Source organism: Delphinus delphis, chromosome X (assembly GCF_949987515.2).
Source record: "Delphinus delphis chromosome X, mDelDel1.2, whole genome shotgun sequence".
NCBI classification, from domain to species: Eukaryota; Metazoa; Chordata; class Mammalia; order Artiodactyla; family Delphinidae; genus Delphinus; species Delphinus delphis.
The window spans coordinates 33,209,545-33,223,978 of record NC_082704.1 but is presented as its reverse complement, the minus strand read 5'-3'; the positions used below and the strand labels follow the sequence as shown (position 1 = coordinate 33,223,978).

The 14,434-nt window shown below is 40.9% G+C and overlaps 1 protein-coding gene across 1 annotated transcript in view; it reads left to right on the top strand.

The window, feature by feature from the left end:
- PAK3 (p21 (RAC1) activated kinase 3) overlaps positions 1–14,434 on the top strand; it is a 116,569-nt gene that overhangs the window by 89,902 nt on the left and 12,233 nt on the right. The window contains exons 14-18 of the mRNA XM_060002440.1: positions 2,768–2,816; positions 3,130–3,242; positions 5,018–5,135; positions 6,555–6,654; positions 7,163–7,359. Of these exons, the coding sequence (XP_059858423.1) occupies positions 2,768–2,816; positions 3,130–3,242; positions 5,018–5,135; positions 6,555–6,654; positions 7,163–7,359 (577 nt within the window). The remainder of the gene's footprint in view (positions 1–2,767; positions 2,817–3,129; positions 3,243–5,017; positions 5,136–6,554; positions 6,655–7,162; positions 7,360–14,434) is intronic.

Sequence of the window (14,434 nt, the reverse complement as noted above, 5' to 3'; positions counted from 1 at the left end):
TAAGGGGAAGGCCACTTGGGCAGGAATTTAGAGCTTCCCTCCCTAGCTTTAACTTGAACAGCTCCCATTTTATATGGAGGGTGTCTGCGTGCGGCTTCATTTGATAAAGACATTCCATACTTAAAGAAAAAGGCAAACCACTTTTCTAACGGGGGGAAAAAGGACGGAGGAGCTCCAAAAAGTGTTCAAATAGGTCAGCTTTGGCCTTTGTCCTTTTTGAAAATAGGGACAGACACTAGCAAGGATGTTTTGGCTGGGAGGTTGGGAAGGGCCAGCTAACGACTCAGTAAATGTCATCCTTTACTGTGAAACCAATAACAGCAGTGGCAGCGACAAATGATAATGTTGCCATCTCCCCCCCACCTTTAGGAGTTTGGGATTGACATATACACACTACTGTATATAAAACAGATAATCAACAAGGACCTACTGTAGAGCACAGGGAACTCTACTCAATATCCTGGAATAACCTATATGGGAAAAGAATCTGAAAAAGAATAGATACATGTATATGTATAACTGAATCACTTTGCTGTACGCCTGAAACTCACAGAACATTGTAAGTCAACTGTACTTCAACATAAAATTTAAAAAAATTTTAAATAGCAGTTACCCTATTAAGTATCAGCTCCGATCTGGGCACAAGGCTAAATGCTTATATAGATTATGCCCTTCGATTCTCTGTAGCCCAATGAGATAGGTGCTCATTTTGCAGATGCCATCAATTTTTTTGCCTCTGAAGGAATTGTGCAAGTTGGCTACAGATATAGGAATAAACCAACTAAAGGCATTTTTGAATCATTCTGCAAATAGATTTAAGTAGTTGCTCAGGGCTTATGCAGCTGAAATACACACCAGGTTGAGGTGATCTATTCCTCTGAACCCAGGCAATTCTGAATTCAGAAGGACGAATCACAAACTGGCCTCTGAAATCAGGAATGTCTGATAGCTTATCTGTAGATTTAAGTAGAAGAAATGTTTCCTTCACAGAAAGGAACGGTTTTATTTCAATTACATGTTTGCTTGCAAAGACTTTTATTAGTTTGTTCATTGAACAAATACTTCTTGAGCACCTAGTATGTGCTCTGAACCCAGAATCTCAAACATAAAATTGAGACTGATTTGTTTAATATAAGCCTCAATCCTAAGGAATGTCTGAAATTACCAAATTTAGGTAGCATCTGTTAATTAAGTGTGATTTTTCACTCTCGTTCCAATAGATATTTAAATACCCACACCGAGTGAGGAGGACAGTAGAGTTCTTAGGTTCCAGACCGTGGAATAAAAGAACCTTACAAATGAAGTAGCCCCTTTCCTGTATTTTATAGGTCAGAGAGTCAGCTGGACTTGGATTTTAAACTATATAACCTTGGGCAGATTACTTAACCTCTTTGAGCCTCAGGTTCCTCATGTGTAACATGGGGGTAAAAGCATTTGCCTTACAGAAACATGGTAAGGATTGCATAAGATTAAGTTCTTAGTGTAGTACCTGACACGCACAACACGCTCAACACACGTTTACTGTTACTGTGATCACTATATTCCAAGTGAGGGGACTGAAACCCAGAAAGGGGAAGTGACTACCTCAAGATCATATAGCTTGTTGATATTAGGGCAAACATTAGAACTCAGATCTCCGTTAGCCGTCAAATATTCCTTCTACTACGCCACCCATTTTATTCCCTAGGAGCAGGTAATGTAAACTTCCTAGGCCTGTGAGAAGTAGTTTGGCCAATCCAGGGAGAAGGGAGAAGAATAACAAGGAAATGGGTGACATAAGGAAAGACCTCCTGGACTCAGAAAACAAAACAGCAAGGGAGATAAATAGAAAGCAAAGGAGAAACAGCAATTACCAGAAAGTTTAGATCTTAACTGTAGCAGCATTACAATGCCTGCTGAATCATAGAACTGATTGATCTCTATCCTAATTCCTTTATTCACCACAAATGTTTCAATGCAATTGACTAGGCTTTTCCTTTTTCATGGGGATGGGGTAGGGAGGTGGTTCAGAATGCATGTGTGTTTCACAGGAAGTTACTGTGAATTCAGCTTTACTAGACAATTTCTATTTTCAAAGCAAGGGAACCCCGTAATTGAAGTTAGAATAGAAGCATGAGTACTACTAAGACTTAAGGAATGATAGATTTTAAGACAATAGTGGGCTGGAGTGAAACCTAAGCATAGAAGCTGTTGCGAAATTTAACAAAAAGAACAAAATGGCTCAACAATAAAGCCACATTGTTATTGCTTTGTATAGCTACAGTGCAGGTAAGTGCAGTAAGTACCTGTACTGGGAGTGATTCATTTGTTAGACAAAGATATTCTTAAGAATTAGAAATATATGAAAAAAGCCACTCTGTCCATATGTTAAAAACAAAGATTAATTTACAGTTGCCGAAGCAAAAGATGATATAATCTTTCCTAAGGTATTTAATCAAGGACTGCAGGGTTGGTTGTGCAACGTCCAAGGAGTGTTCAAAATATTCCAGGAGTTTCCTGAAAGGAACAAGGCCATTTTGCTCAATTTACGACTGCCTAGTTCCGTGTCGCACAGGAAATCTGATTGGAGCTCCTGGCCCACCAAAAGAGATACATCATGATAGTTTGGGGAGCAATTACTATACAAAGTGGTTGTTCCTTTTGTACTTCATCCTTCATCTTGAGTTTTCTGATTTCCCTCTCCTGGAAATGATTACATGTAATTCCAAATCAAATATATTGATAACACTTTGATTGCTTGTTCATTTGATCCTTTTCACTTTCACAGGGCATCAGGTACTGTTTATACAGCGCTAGACATCGCCACAGGACAAGAGGTAAGTGTTAACATTCAATTCTGACTTCTACTTTCCTTTATTCATATTGATCAGAATTCCTCTTCGACGGCATCTGTGCCTGAAAAAACGGGTAGCACTGAGTTGACATATGTTGACTTCACTGGCGTCCAGAGTATCTGAAGTGAATGACGAATTCATGATTGACCAAAGAAAAGGAGCGTGGGTTTGTGGCATCGAGGAAGAGCTTAGTAAAATAAAGAATCTGTATGCCTGACACTGATTCCAAAAAATATGGCTGTTCGTGTTTAGTCAGATGATGGTAATTCATTCTTGCATTTTAATCATTATTCAGGTGGCCATAAAGCAGATGAACCTTCAACAGCAACCCAAAAAGGAATTAATTATTAATGAAATTCTGGTCATGAGGGAAAATAAGAACCCCAATATTGTTAATTATTTAGATAGGTAAGTGTTTTCTCTCATCATGTACTTGTTTTCTTTATGGGATATCATTTTCTTGGCCAATTATTTTTATTTAGGATCTATTCATTTAGCATCCATTCTACAAATAGTTCTCAAATGCTACAGAATATTGAGTATCAGATCTATTGCTAAACTTGCACCCAGTTATCTGTGTCCACGCATTAAACATTTGAAGACACACTTTATGGTCTTGCTTCTAAACATGAGCAGTTTGTGTAATTTCCTTTTGAGGATTGTGACCCCCTATTGCCAGGAAGTAGGCTATTGCATATAGGAGAGAGCTGTGGTGTTTGAAACGTTTCATCAAGTGTTTGTTTGGAGTCAGTGCAGTCTCTGGCTATCTAAGTAAAGGAGGCAGACTACAATGGCCCTGCTTTCATGGGTGTTTTGTGATGAATTGACAGTGAGGTCTAGGGAATTGAGACTTTAATCTCAAACCTTTTTCCTAGACCGGGTAATTAATGTCTCTTTCATCAGCGGCATTAGCAGTGGGTTATTAATAGGCATTTAAAGACAGCACTAACTCTTCAGTTGTGGTTTAACATCTGTCTCATTCAGTTTCAATAAGTGTTTGTTTAGCGCCACTGTGCTGTGTACTCTGAGGGGATACAAAGGAAACAAGACCAGGTCTACAACCTCAGTGAGTTTAAGATCTTGCTTTCTGTGTTTTGTGCCAAGTAGACCAGTGAGTGGTACAGAAGGAGGCAAAAGGGGGGCAAAACGAAGGAGGGTCAGGTTTTATAGTCGAAATCAGGGTTTCTTAAAGTGTCATTTAGGGACCATCTGCAGCAGAGTGACTTCACTCTACTTTTGTAATTTTGTAAAAACTGCATTTCTAAAAAATGCAGATTTCTAGGCTGTTCTCCATCACTAATGAGATATTTCATTTTTATGAAACGAGAATTTTAATGAGAAATTTCCTTTTGAACAAACTTCCCAGGTGAATCTTACGGGCACTGCAGTTTGAGCACCACTGAACAGAAAGGCTTGCTTCATACTGACGTTAAGCTGGGGGCAGGGTAGAATTGTCGGGGTCATTCCATTCACTGTAATTTCTCTCTCTTGCTGAGCAGGGGAAGAGAGAGACCTGATCGTACTGCTAAAGTGCCTTCAGATGATCCCAGGGGTTTGAATTTGCCCACGTTGCTCTGGTGACCTGCCTCTCCATATTTGATCACTTGGGCTGTGTCCCTCAATAACTACTTAAAGATAATGGGCATGTCATAACTGACTTCTATCAGAACAGAGACCTCAGCCCAGTAAATCCATTGCCAACATGAGTCTCTTTGATTTTCTTTGATTCAGCCACTACCTGAAAAGATTTCTGTAATTAATTGAGCAGAATCAAAAATAATGCTGAGATCTGAATAAATTATCCTGTAAAACTGTATGCCATGGGTCAGTTCAGTCCAAGAAATCAACACTGTGGCTTGAGTTATCCAAAAGGGCTATTCACTGATCCTGTTCATTGAAACTAGCTTTTTACAATGGAAGGATTGACAGTAGTCAGTCACCAGAGGCCTCCTTGCTCTTTTCCTTCCTTCCATGGTGCACTTTTATCTGATGATCCTTTGATTTCCATGCATATTCTCTTCTAATGTTAAGGAAGTGTCTCATACGCGTTATTGATATTTTCCTCTTGTTATGTAATGTGCCCGAAAGCAGAGACTAACTGCACGTTCCCTTCTTAATGGAAATATAGAAGGGTCTCCACTTCCTTAGGCCTGAGTCAACGTCTTTTTCTTCTCTCGTTGTAGCTACTTAGTGGGTGATGAACTATGGGTAGTCATGGAATACTTGGCTGGTGGCTCTTTGACTGATGTGGTCACAGAGACCTGTATGGATGAAGGACAGATAGCAGCCGTCTGCAGAGAGGTAAGAAAATAGAACATTTCTCTGGTTGATGAGAACACCAAGATTGACAGTTTTTTATCCTTGATTATTCAGAATGTTTGTAACATCAAAGTAGCAATAGTACATCTTTTGTACTAAAAAACAATTGAAGAGCTTAACTCCAATTTAAATCCTAACCCTCCCTCCCCAGCCCCTTTGTTTATTTTAGTTGCTTTGCTGTGGATCTTTTTGAGTTCTATTATGCCATTCACGAGGTACCATATCTAAGCCTGCATGCTGGAGTCTCGGTGAATATGGAAAACAGTAACGTTGGCATGGAACTTCTTTCTGACTGGGGGGAATTTTTACATGACAGTTATTTTGCCTTGCACGTGCAATGTAATCCATGTATAACATAGACCACATTATAATCCAATCCTTTTCTAGAAGGCAGTTTAAACAAGGTCCTCCCTCAGTCCAGAAAGTAGTTGCTTTCACAGTACAATCTTCACCTCCTGTGGAGCCCTCCAGTGAGTCTGAGCGTCTGCCTCTTTTCCAATCACAGTGGCATATCCCTAGTTTCAAGCTAAACCAAGGATATTTTATTATATTCATTTTTTCAATATTAAAAAAAAAACACTCCTCATTGGAGTCTCATCTTGGGTGTTACCCTCTACCCCATTCGTTGAGGTTTTCTATAGACACAGGGAGGAACTCTGACCCACTGAAACTTGAAAATCAATGATAGTAAAACAAAACCAAATACTTCCAGCGGGTCTTTTGTTGTTTTTTTATTTTAAATTGTTCACTTAAATTTCCTCCTTCCCAGTATGCACACATATCCAACAAACACATATATTTCCTATTCATGCGATTAATCAAACTTAAAATATTCAGGGGATTCTTCAACCTTTAGCCTGTGGTTTCCGTCTTCTAGTATTACAATGCAAAGCCATTTCCAAACGAGTACCTATATAGTTACTTCAGAGCCTAGAAGTGGTTCCCAAACCTGGCGGTTGGTCCATCAGAAAGAGCTTGGGGCACTTGTTTTAAATGCAGATTCCAGGGTTCCACTCCAGACCTACTACATGAAATCACACCACAGATGCAGATGCTTACTGTATCTGTAAACGACCGAGCTGAATCCACATCCTCCAGATAAGTAAGTCAAAGTATGATTATAGTCATTGGTTCATGTGGCTGTATTAATGATTTAGTGCTACTTATCACACCATCACTCTTCATGTCCAAGTCTGAGTCGGGAGCTTTCACATGTATAACGCTAAGTTGCATCACTGATGTAAATGGTAACATGATTTCAAAATGGCATTGAAAACCTTTAGTAATTTATTTCACCCAACAACATAAAATTATGCCCTTGCTCAAAATTTATCTAGAAATGAAGCACATCTAAGCAAATTTTTGTGATATAATTAGAACTTTTTTTTCCTGATTCAATAGTGCCTCCAAGCTTTGGATTTCTTGCACTCAAACCAAGTGATCCACAGAGACATAAAGAGTGACAATATTCTCCTTGGGATGGATGGCTCTGTTAAATTGAGTAGGTATTATGGTTCAGACGGCATTTGAGAGAGTGTCAGGGGATTTCTACTCTTTTACTGTCTATCTTGAGAAGAAAAGGGCTATTAAAAGTGACGGGTTTGAAGGCATTTAGAGCCCAGTTTGAGGTAAAGAATTTTTCTAATGTTGTGTTCCTGTAGATCGTGACCAGATTTAGGGGATTCGATAGTTCAGAATTTCTAATGGCTTCCATCTGCTGGATGACAAATACCTAATTAGAAAACGAAAAGATTCCGTAAGTTAGAGGGAACAGTGTGGGGAGGGAACCAGATTGAGGTCTAGTAAAAATGACATCACATCAGTCGGTTATTTTTTCAGACCCGCTTGAAATCTGGACCAGCTGAGAGGTCAGGTAACAGAAGGATATGAGCCAGGCAGTTGTAGGAGCTCAGAGTCTAACTAAAGGAAAGTATGGCCATATCTGAAAGTGACCTCTTGTAAAAGAAAAATAATTTGAGCTGATTTTAACTGACTTTTCTTCTCTGCAGCTGATTTTGGGTTCTGTGCCCAGATCACCCCTGAGCAGAGTAAACGAAGTACTATGGTGGGAACTCCCTATTGGATGGCACCTGAGGTGGTGACTCGAAAAGCGTATGGTCCCAAAGTTGATATCTGGTCTCTGGGGATTATGGCGATTGAAATGGTAGAAGGTGAACCCCCTTACCTTAATGAAAATCCACTCAGGGTAAGTCGAAAGAAAACTCAAGTACTTCATCCCCAGGAAAGGGAAAAAGCCAAATGTCATTTCTTGTCTCCACTAAAAGTGGCCAGAATGGGGTCTTTCATGGGACAAGGGACCTAGAAGCTTCAAGTTATAATTTTCAAAATTACTAGGAGTTATTTCCTGTTTCTCTTAAGATGTCTCAACAGTTATTTCAAATGCTTCGATATCGCTATTTCTAATGCCAGGGGTCTTTAAAATTCTTTAGTATAGCTTTCTGCTGTTAAAAAAAATGTAGCTTTTTTTTTTAAAGCAAGATGTGGGAAGAAAACAGTATTTTTATCACACGCCATGGTTAAATGATCTATCTAGGAAACACTTACTTTATAATTACTTTAACAAAGTAAATAAACACATTTCCAGACCAGCTATAATGTTTTAAATTAGATTTTGTTTCATTATCAGTAATGATTTATTGAGCAACAGCAGCGTGGTGGGTAGTGAATGGAACACAAGATAGACACAGCCTGGTGACATCACAAACTTTATTAGACTGTCAAGTAGAAAATGAATGGAAATCGTTTGTGTTGGGTAACTCAGTTTGCTACTGCAGAATCAGAGGTTGCTCAGTACAGAAGGGAGCCAGTAGCTGTTTTGTTGAATAAAGCCTAAAGGTGAGCCAGAAGCTATGTTATATACCCAATATATAAAGGGCATCACACTATTGAGAAAAGGAAATATGCACTGATTCAAATTCTGATCTCAAAACCCGTGCAGAGCGCCAGTGCCGAAGGCATCCTGCATACTGTTTGCTTCATTACCACTAAGCGTCCAAAATTGAATTTTACCCTTAGTATATACAAAAACCATTAGTAAATGGTTAAGTGTTTACACGTTAAGCTTATAAGGTCCATATTCAAGCGAAATATATGTGGCTTTCTGTACATGTAAAGAAACCTACAGACTAATTATCTAGTTATTTTGCACTTGAACATTTTGTAACTGGGAGCTGCATTCCCCATGTATGGAGACAGGGACAGCCTCCTCTTCGCCCCCTTCTAATTTCTCTCTGGTACTTGGCCTCTTGTCCTAGTCCCGGCACTGATTAGAAAATAACAGATAGGAGTGAATGCCCTAATGAATGCTATGGGCTATTGCTCTGGTCTCATGAAACAATCTGGAGGTACGATGCGGCTGAGTGGAAAAAGAAGGGGCATTTTCCCACCATTTGTGGGTCAGCCCTCCGTGAATTGAATCAAGCCCACCCCTGACCTATGGACCAGCGCATCAGGGTAATTACATGGGCTTGTCCTTATTGTTTAACCACCTTTGCCCATTAAGAAGTAGCAGTGAAGGAACACATCAGGTCTCTTGTTTCCATGGATTTCCTCCTCTAAGTCTTTGGAGTTTGGAGGCACTAAACGGATTATGGCTATTTTGCTTTCTGCCTTCTAATGAGTAATTTACAACCTGCAAAATTTAAGGATTAAATCAATGGCTCTGTAAAGCAAGTGGTCTCAGTAATGCATTTATTACCTTCTTCGTTCCCCAATTACAGTTGATCGCTCTTCAGCTAGGCTGTTGATCGTTAGAAAAAAGGAAACAAGTTTTAATCTTTATGGGCATCTTCTAGCCTAGGATTAGAGCTAATAATTAACAGCTTGTCTCTTAGGATCCACAGCCTTGTATCTAAATAAGTACTTGTAGATTAACAAGCCACCAGGTTCAGGAAGCCTACATTAAGGCTGTAACACAAAGATTCGTCAGAAAGACCACCCGGTTGAATTCCACTGACAAAGATTTCCTCTCCATGTGTGATCCACCTCCAATGACTCAGTCACCAAGTCCGTATGGTGCCGGCCCTCTATCTGTCTGCCAGGCGCCACAAGAACCTTTTAAGTTTTGATTTTAGATATGTTGTCCTCACGTTCTCTTAAATAAAAGCCAGTGTTCCCGGCTATATGCCCTGATTTGGAATTTGAAAAATGTAGTCACTGAAACCCTGGAGAGATTGGACAGAAAGAGATATACCATGACCCTGTTGGAAGCCTGTGTTTTCTTGGATCCTGGTGACCAGGCCATGTGTGGGGAAATTGAAAATCGCAGAACTTTGGGAGAGGTATAAAAGAGAACTGGCTTAGCCCTTCTTTCTTTAAAATCCTTCCAAGACCACCACTCATCCACCTCTTTGGGCTTTGAGGAGGAAAAAAAGGAAGGAAGTGGAAGGGAGACAGAGTGGTAGAGTGAAGGCTAGCATGTTGATATGAAAAGCATTTGGCCCACAGAGTCAGGCAAAACTGGGTGGGTCTCGGCTCCACAACCTGCCATCTCTGTGACCTTCAGCAAGTCATTCAAAACCTTTATAAGCCTGTTTCCTGTGTGTAAAATGGGGACAATATCTCTCCTGCAGAGTTAGTGTGAAAATTAAATGAAATAATGCATGTAAACACCTAGCACAGTGTGTAGCTCATTGTAAGGAGAATGGGGGAGGGGATTTATATATCAATAGAAAAGTGAGAAAGGATCCTTCGAATACTTTTTACCCATTCATGAAGGGAGATCGGATTCCCCACTTCCCCCAAGAACTTCCCTTCCACACTGACTATGCTCACATCCCTTCGAGCAGTGGAGAGTCCTCCACAGTTTAGTATAAATGACCATGAACAGGTAACACTGAGCAGCAGAGGTTAAAGGTAAAATCTGGGGCTGTACATTCGAAGGCTGTTTGCATTTCACTGTGGCTTTTTTTGTGTCTTTGTTGCGTCCATTGGAACTGAGCAAACCCTCTTGAAATATTGCCTGTTAACATACCACTGATGCAAGGAATTAGCGACTCCCCCCCCCCCCCAGTTATAAAGCGGTTGGGATTTTTTTTAATGTAAATTGCTCTGTACTAATTGACCTAATTTGCTCATAAAATGCCTTTTAAAGGTCAGAGAGTTATTAACTGTGCCGATGTTATGAGGTTGATACCCTTCCAGAGACAGAGAAGAGACAAGTTCCTCACTACCTGAAGTCTTTGCGCTCAACGTAATTGGCCTTGGATGCCTCGTTCTGTGACCCACGGACATTTTTAGTGAAGCCTCCAATAATAAAGTGCCTTGTTCTTTTTGTTTGCCAAAGTGACTGGAGTTAAAATCGAACTTTCCCTGTGGATATGCAAATCAAACGTTGGTACACTGCTCATCTCCCCAACTTTTGTGTTAATTTGAAGTTATCTTTTTATAAACCTGTGATTATAATGACCTGATTCTAAATAAGGAGGCACAATCATTTCCATAAAACAAATCTTTGGTTTGTTGTTGTTTTTATTCCTCAGCACTGAGAGAGTGCCTCTTTTTAACTTCGCATTCCACATAATGGGGCTGTTCTTGTCAATGGCTTTTGAGGGATTCTGGTGTTTGTGAAACGTCTCAGTGACATCCACTTGAGGTCCCTCCTGGACCCTGTGGATGAAGCCCTTTTTCTGTGTAATTTTCCAGACCTTTATCCTAGTTGAGATGAACTTTAAGTGTTCTCTTTCTACCCTTGCTTTAAGCATCTGTGAAACCGTATCAAACACGGGATCTTTGGAAGACAGTTATCGGTATCAGGAAGATTATCTGAAGGCTTAAAATAGTATTTAGGATAGTATGTGAACCGCCTATCCTGTACTAGCGGTTCTCCTCCTTGGTTACACGTTGGAATCATCTGTGGAGCTTCAAGAACAAATGACGTCAAGTTCCCACACAAAGGCCTAGAGCAGATACAAAGCTCTGTGGCAAGCCCTTTGTAGAACCCTGTCTATATTGAAAAACAGTTCTTCATCAGCCCTCTCTGAGCATGCTTGCTCAACCAGAAAAGAGCATGCTATCATTCTGCCTACATTTCTCCTTTCCATCTAAAAAAAGTACATGGGTCACTTTGTTGAAATCCTGACACACCCTGGCATTCTTTGATTTACCATTCCAGCAACGCTGTCAAAAATAAAATGACATTAGTTCGGTATATACCTCTATAATATGCCCATTTTCTTTTTCAATTTCGCTTCTCCTGCAAACGGAGTCCATCATGACAATGTGCTAGCTGTTGTGTACATAACATATATTGGTGATAAGAAAGCCTTCAGTCTGGCTACTCATGATTAGGAGTGCCTAAACTGTATGGCCGGAGAGAAGGGAGGGCAGAAGTGTAAATTCAGACCTGTTGTCTACGTTAAGAGGCTCCCTACTCCCCCTATCCCCACACTTGAAGCACTACACACGTTAGTTTCTTCTTTTTTATTATAGAACCTGGGAAATTCTGGTTAGCTTGTATGTCTAGAGAAGAGAGTTAAGCAGAAGAAGAGAATCTCTAGCAACTAAAAAGCAGCAGCTAAGGGCCAAAGTGCTGGAACCTGTGCTGTGGATCGGAATGTCTGGGTTTGATGGCGGGTGCTCATTTGGAATTAAAGTCAGACATAAACTTCCTGAGCGCCAGAGAAGCAAGCATACTTCGCTAGCACTCAGTCAATATTGTTTTGAATGTATTTCAGGAAGAGCTGGGAGCATTCCCTTCTTTTTCCGTAAGCCACTATGGAGCAGCAAGGTTTATTGATGGTTTGTTGACACTTCTACTTTGAGGGCAAACCTATGCCTGAAAGGAGGGGTGAGCTGGGATAACTGCAACTAAAATAATTATAGAACAGTAACAGGGTTTCTTTTTAATCAGAAAAAAATATTGCCTGTCAAAAGATAGACAGCTCTTAAGAATCATTGGTTGTCAGGAATTTAGCGTAGGAAAATGGGACCTAGCCATAGGAAAGCTGCAAGTCTCATTTAGATTGTACTTCAGAAGCAGACAGTTCAAACTGGTGAGTTATGACCCAGAAGACAGCCAAAGGAGAAATTGATTCCACAGCAAACGAAAATCTGAGACTCTGACCAGGCAAAGAGGAGGCAAAGAAAGATGACAAATGTGGTGACCAGGGACCTGCTGTTGGCCATGACTGATATTCCCTTATCCTACTGTTTATTATCTTATCACTCCTCAGTGTCCTTAAAGCACGGCTTGGGAATAAGCCAAGGGTGCATATGCCCGTTGCCCTAATAGGTACCAGACCTATAACTAAGTAGTTAAGTCCGTTGAAATCAAAGTTCATTCTAAATGGACAGATCACAGAGTGTGATGATGGACATTTGGCCCCTCAAATGCCCACTCAAATGCCCACTCACACGTTTATCCTATGGCTTTTTAAATCTGTGTTTTTGCCACTGAAAAATGACTTCACCAAGAAAATTAGGGTTAGCTCGATAATTAAGATAATTTCTGACCTTTGTCATCATTTTGAAATATACCTTTTCCAACCTGGTTGCAACATCACTTTAGAAGACCCTTTGCATTCTGATAAAAGGATACTCTGAGGTGTCTTGTATAAGCCTCTCGGCAGAGAAAGTTAACTTGATTAAGGCAGTCTTAGCTCTGTAGCTGCAAGAGCCAACATTCTAACAGTATCACCAAAAACAGGCGGACCTTTTTGCTGTAACTTTCTTCCTCTCTCCCTCCTTCCCCACCTCCCTTCCTCCCTTCCTTCCTTCGTCCCTCTCAACCTCTCTTCCTCCCTCTTTCTTCCTTCCTTCCTTTCTTTTTCTTTTCTTTTCTTTGCTTTCCTCCTTCCTCCTTCCTTCTTTTTTGTTTTCTCTTTTTTTATAGATTTCTTTCATTATTTATTTTTTTGCTGCGTCGGGTCTTCATTGCTGAGTGCAAGCTTTCTCTAGTTGCAGCAAGCGGGGGCTACTCTTTTTTTTTCATATTAAACTTTTTATTAAAACTGAGTCTTTACAATATATTTAAAATGACATGTTCCACAGGCTACTCTTCATTGCAGTGTGTGGGCTTCTCACAGAGAAGAGAAGCGGTGGCTTCTCTTGTTGCAGAGCACGGACTCTAGACCTGTGGGCTTCAGTAGTTGCAGCACACGGGCTCAGTAGTTGTGGCTCGCGGGCTCTTGAGCACAGGCTCAGTAGTTGTGGCACACGGGCTTAGTTGCTCCATGGCATGCGGGATCTTCCTGGACCAGGACTTGAACCCGTGTCCTCTGCATTGACAGGCGGATTCTTAACCACTGCGCCACCAGGGAAGTCCCCTTCCTTCTTTTTTAAAGCATTGCCCCACTACTTAGATGGCAAAATCCATCAGCACTTTTCATCTCTGTGTGGCCAGTGAATGTGACGGGACCAGACAAGGAACTATCTAGTGCCTCAGCCAACGGTACGCATCATGTGAGTCAAAGAGTGAATTCTATTCCCAGGTCTGCCAGTCAGGAGCCCCCTGACCTTGTATAGATTACTTCTTGCTGGGCCTCCATTTCCTTATCATTTCAAACAAGTGGAATTCGACAAGATTATTGGTTACCGATGGACTCTACGAATTCCATGGGCTCCTAGAATTCCATGGAGATCCTTGGGGCCCAGGGGGGAGGTCATGTGTCTCTTGAGTCCACCAGAATAGTTCCTCTTTAACTCGTTTTCTGTATCGAGCTTCCACATGAAATTTAATTAAATAAAAGGGGAAACTCCTGGGTCTCTTACTCTGATTCTGTATTCTTAGGCTGTAGATAGGCTACAGCCTTCCCTGAGTGCCAGAAGGGCCAGGGTTTGAGTACGCGTCGTCTGTAGGAGTGCTTCCAGAGTTGTGACCTTCGGAAAGCTGCTCGGATACATCTCTGTCATCATCTCGTGACTAAGTCTGTATTCCATAGAGTGGAAAAATCCCCCTTTCCCTACCAAGAAAGACACTTGATCATGATGCAAAGCACGCTGCATGTGGGACTGGGCAAGCCCACTCTGACAGGAATCTTGGGGAGAAGCCAGGGAAGAGCAAAAGAGTGATAAAGCTGTCACGGGGACCCATGATCCACACTCTGTGGTATATCGGGAAGAATAGCATGTTATGGTGTACAGAGCTGTTCAGCTGATGAACTGCATATAAAACAGAAGTTGAAACCAATGGATGTGAGCAGTAATGTATGTTTCACAGATCATATCACAGTCCAGCTGGATTTTGATCCTAATATGGTAATTTGGAAAAGCTTCAGAGAATCAGGGACTTAGCCCCTTCCTGCTCCAATATTCTGAAGTGG